This window comes from Lactuca serriola, chromosome 7, assembly GCF_051521515.1.
Source record: "Lactuca serriola cultivar US96UC23 chromosome 7, Lser_US96UC23_V15, whole genome shotgun sequence".
Taxonomy (NCBI): Eukaryota; Viridiplantae; Streptophyta; class Magnoliopsida; order Asterales; family Asteraceae; genus Lactuca; species Lactuca serriola.
Window position 1 is genome coordinate 89,601,703 of NC_136414.1, and position 4,092 is coordinate 89,605,794.

Here is a 4,092-nt window from a genome sequence, read left to right on the forward strand (position 1 = left end):
AAATTGGGTACTGATTTCCAAAGTTAGGTGGTTGCTCAATTTGAAAATGTTGGATCATATTTTCCATGGTACCACCTATCCAATTCGTACTCATGCTCATCATATAAAAATAACCTCCCAAGGTCTCTTCGTCAGATGGTCCTCCTCCCATGGGTGTATTTTGTTGCACCGGTAGACTTCTTTCACCGTGCCCTCTTATGCTCCCCGTTCCTCTCTGCCTCGGTTGCTCCCTTTGTTGACCTATTTGGTTTTCATCATCTTCCAGGGGTATTACATATCCCCCAAGAGTATTCACCACAACTCGCATTAGACTAAAAAATTGAGTCGTCAAATCCAAGTCCTTAAAACGTGTCAGATTCCGATTAAAGTTAGGACTCAAAATCCCATATAAGTGGGCTAGTCGAGTAACCAAATGTCCTCCAGTAATGGGACTACGAGGTCGAGAATTTACTGCCTTCATCCCTAAAAATCTCGCAAGCATGTATGGAAGACCACAAAAAACTCCTGGCGTGATGATGCTCCAAAGATAGAATAAATTATGGGAAGGCACCTTATCACCATGATGTTTGTGATTAATGGTGAAGGTAATCAAGCGGTGTAAGAACCGATAGATAGGCGATCGAATCTGTCCTTCGCTAGCATCTCGCAAACTAAACTCGTGGTTCAAAATGGTTCTCCAAAACTGAACGTCAAGCAATCCTGTGGTGAAATCCCGAACACAACCTTGTAAAAATAAGACAAAGTGTGGTGATTGTGTTTCCACTTCTATATATAACCCCATTCTCCAAGAAAACTCACATCAACTACATTCGCGATAAAAACCTCCTAATAAACTCAAGGGCCCAGTTGAAAGTCGGGTCGGTTGTCCTTTCTTCAAAACTGACTGTGGCAAAAAACTCAACGGACAACTCTCGGTAAACCGATTCTTGAATAGAAAATAAATTATGCCACTCGTTGCATTGGAAAATGAAACCGTCTCCTACAAATAGCTTGGTCCAATACTGCTCCAAATCTGTTACCATGCCAACCCCACTCAGCAATGAAGAATTGATAACGGGTGCTCCCGATTATATAACCATACAAGTTTATTTGAATAATCATTGAGCATGGATTGCGAAATATTTTGTGGAAATCGATATAGTGGATGTATACTAGGGACATCAATATGTTCTTGTTAATTTGGAATTGCACACCTTGGTCTCAGGATACCTAAAAGATTAACAACAAGAAAAACCAACAAAACCACCAGACAGTTAAGCAAAAAGCAGAAAACATAAAATTAAGTGCCCAATTTTCACATCGTGGTCATGAAGACCACATCGTGATTTTTGTTCAGAACTTGTTCTGCCATCGTGAAGAGTCCAGTTAATGGTTTGGTCTAGGCTTTTAGTGTATTTTGTTTGGCATGAGTCTGTAATACAGTTTATAAGTTGTTTATTCGATTTTGGTCATTTTGTGTGATCATGACCGTAAACACAGTTTATGGCCGTAAACACGTTTACGGGCATAAACCCTGTTTACGGTCGCAAACACAGTTTGCGGTCTAGTCGAGTATACATAGTGGAGGAGTAGGTATTTTGTTAGTTGTTGATGCCATAGAGATTACAAAGCAGTCCATCGAGTTGTACCTGACGATTTATTGAATATAAACGTGTGCATGCTCGGTTTCTTTTCATCTTGTTCTTGTTCTGTGATTGTTTGTTGCTTGATTGCTGGTAAAGATCCTTATTTGGACCTTACAATTGGTATCAGAGAAAAAACCGGTGTTAAAGCTTCATTCAATCGACTTTTGGGTTGTTTCAGCCGGTATTCTTATTGTTCGAGCCTGTTTTAAGTGTTTTCTTGGTCAAGGGAATTGAATCTACTACTACTACTACAAAAAAAAAAAAAAAAAAACCTGTTTTTACTGCCAACTGTAAACTCTATTTACGGTTGTTAAATCAAGATCGTGAAGAACCGTAAACTCTAAATCTTCAAAAGTCGTAAACCAATATTCATTAACCGTAAACACATAAACCGGAAACGTATAAACAGTAAACTGCTCATCTGTAAACACAGTTTATGGTCGTAAACAACAAAATCGTAAACCAAGTTTCCGTAAACTCAGTTTACGGTTGTAAACCTCATCAACCGTAAACACCTTTTTCAACTTAATTTGCTTAATTTGCTTCAATTTCAAATGGAAACTCAAAGTCAAAATCATTTCCATGAACTTGACACTGTCATGGGCACTACCATGCGTATTCCAAGATTAATGTATGCGGATGGTTTCCCTGAGTGGAAGTATAGAATTGAAAAATACATCAAAATGAAGGAATTTAAGGTCTGGAGAAGCATTCTTAGAGGACCTGTCAGGATCACTATTACAGTTGGAGGACAGGTAATTGACAAGGCTGTTGAGAACTACACTGATGAGGAGTTTGAGAAAGTTGAGGAGCAGGAAAGGGCTTTAGCCACTTTATCCATGGCATTATCTCCTGATATTGCTCAAGGTTTTCGTGAGTCCACCTCAGCTAAAGATCTATGGGAAGCCCTAATTGATGTTTATGAGGGCAATGAAGATATGAAGGAGAGTTGGCAGGACATGTTGAGACAAAAGTTCAATATGTTCAACTACATTTCAGGAGAGACTCTTGAGGCTCAACTGCAGCAGTTCACAACTCTCACAAATGACATGAACATATCGGGGATTTTCTTGACCAAGTCAGAAATCAACAAGAAGTTTTTTGAATGCTCTTCCTAGATCATGAGATATGAATGTTGTTGTGATTAAGAAAACTAAGGATTTAAATCGCCTCACTCTTGCTGAAATCATGGCGATCATCAAAGCTTGTGACATTGATGACAAACAAAGAGATATTAATCATGTGAACTCACACTCTACTGCAAAGCATGGAATCTCATCCAACAATGCTCTCTCATCAATCATGTCTTTCTCAAGTCAAGCCTTTGTAGCTCAACAACCTCAGATTCAGACCTTCGTTGCTGCATCATCCATCCCTCACCATCAAAATCAGCCATTTGTCACTCCACAAGCTGTCCCTGCTCCAAATGTGCCAGCTGTAGCCTCTTCCTCAAACTCTAAAGACTCTGATGAAAATTTGGCTCTAGCTACTGGGGTAGTTAACTGCTACAATGCTTTTGTAGCTGGAGATTTGCCACCTCAGCTGTCATTTGCTTATTTGGATCAGATTCATCCTGAAGATGTAGAAGAGATGGACATTACATGGCATATTGCTATGGCGGTTTTCAGGGCCAAGCAGTTTGCTAAGAAGACAAGGAAGAGCAACTAGGGCATGAATGCTGATAAGAAGGTGGGATTTAACAAGGGCATGCTGAGATGTTTCAACTTGAAGGGCTTAGAATAATGGTTTGGTCTAGGTTTTGTAGTTAGTAATAGGGGTGTGTTTGTAGTTAGCTGTTAATTTTTGGTTTACGTTTGTAATAGAGTTTACGGCCGTAAACTCTTCACGGTCTCGGGTGTATAAATATTGGGTTGTGTCAGACGATTTTCGTTGTCGATGCCTTTTGTGTTCACGGTTCCCACCAAGTTGTATTAGACGTTTAAAGCTATAAAACATATGCAAGCTTGGTTTGTTACATCTTTGCTTATTATTTCGTTTTGCTTGATTGTTGTTTGCTTTTGATCTCTGGTAAGATCCGATTTTGGACCTTACAATTGGTATCAGATCAAGACCGGCGTCAAAGGCATTCTACAGTCGTTTATTTGGTGCTGGTTCGCGCGTTTCAAAAAAGGGGATTTATTGTTTCATCCAAAAATCGAAGATTTTGTGTTCTCGGTTCAAGCTTACGGCCGTAAACCAGTCAAATTCATCAACCGTGAAGTCTAGATTCTTGGGCCGTAAACTCTATTTTGGTGCAAGGCGGTTAATCTTGAAGACCCTATTTTAACCATATTGAATTATTGAAAGTAAAATAAATTAATTTCTTGAATTATTGTTAAAGTTTTTGAACCTAAAAAATCATCAGGTTTACGGCCGCAAACTGATAGTTTACGGCCGGAAACAATTTCCGGCAGTGAACATCATTTCAGCAGTAAATTAAATTTCTTTTAACATTTAATTTTAATTC

General features: G+C 39.0%; 1 protein-coding gene across 1 annotated transcript; it reads left to right on the top strand.

Moving 5' to 3' along the window:
* The first annotated feature begins 2,236 nt into the window (after positions 1-2,236).
* Positions 2,237-2,743, top strand: LOC145064200 (uncharacterized). Its single transcript, XM_079011690.1, has one exon. It carries the CDS (start codon positions 2,237-2,239, stop codon positions 2,741-2,743), a length of 507 nt encoding a protein of 168 aa, XP_078867816.1.
* The last annotated feature ends 1,349 nt before the right edge of the window (positions 2,744-4,092 follow it).

Bases quoted from the DNA above. Each gene is read 5' to 3' on its own strand.
- LOC145064200 (XM_079011690.1), top strand. From the start codon at position 2,237: ATGCGTATTCCAAGATTAATGTATGCGGATGGTTTCCCTGAGTGGAAG.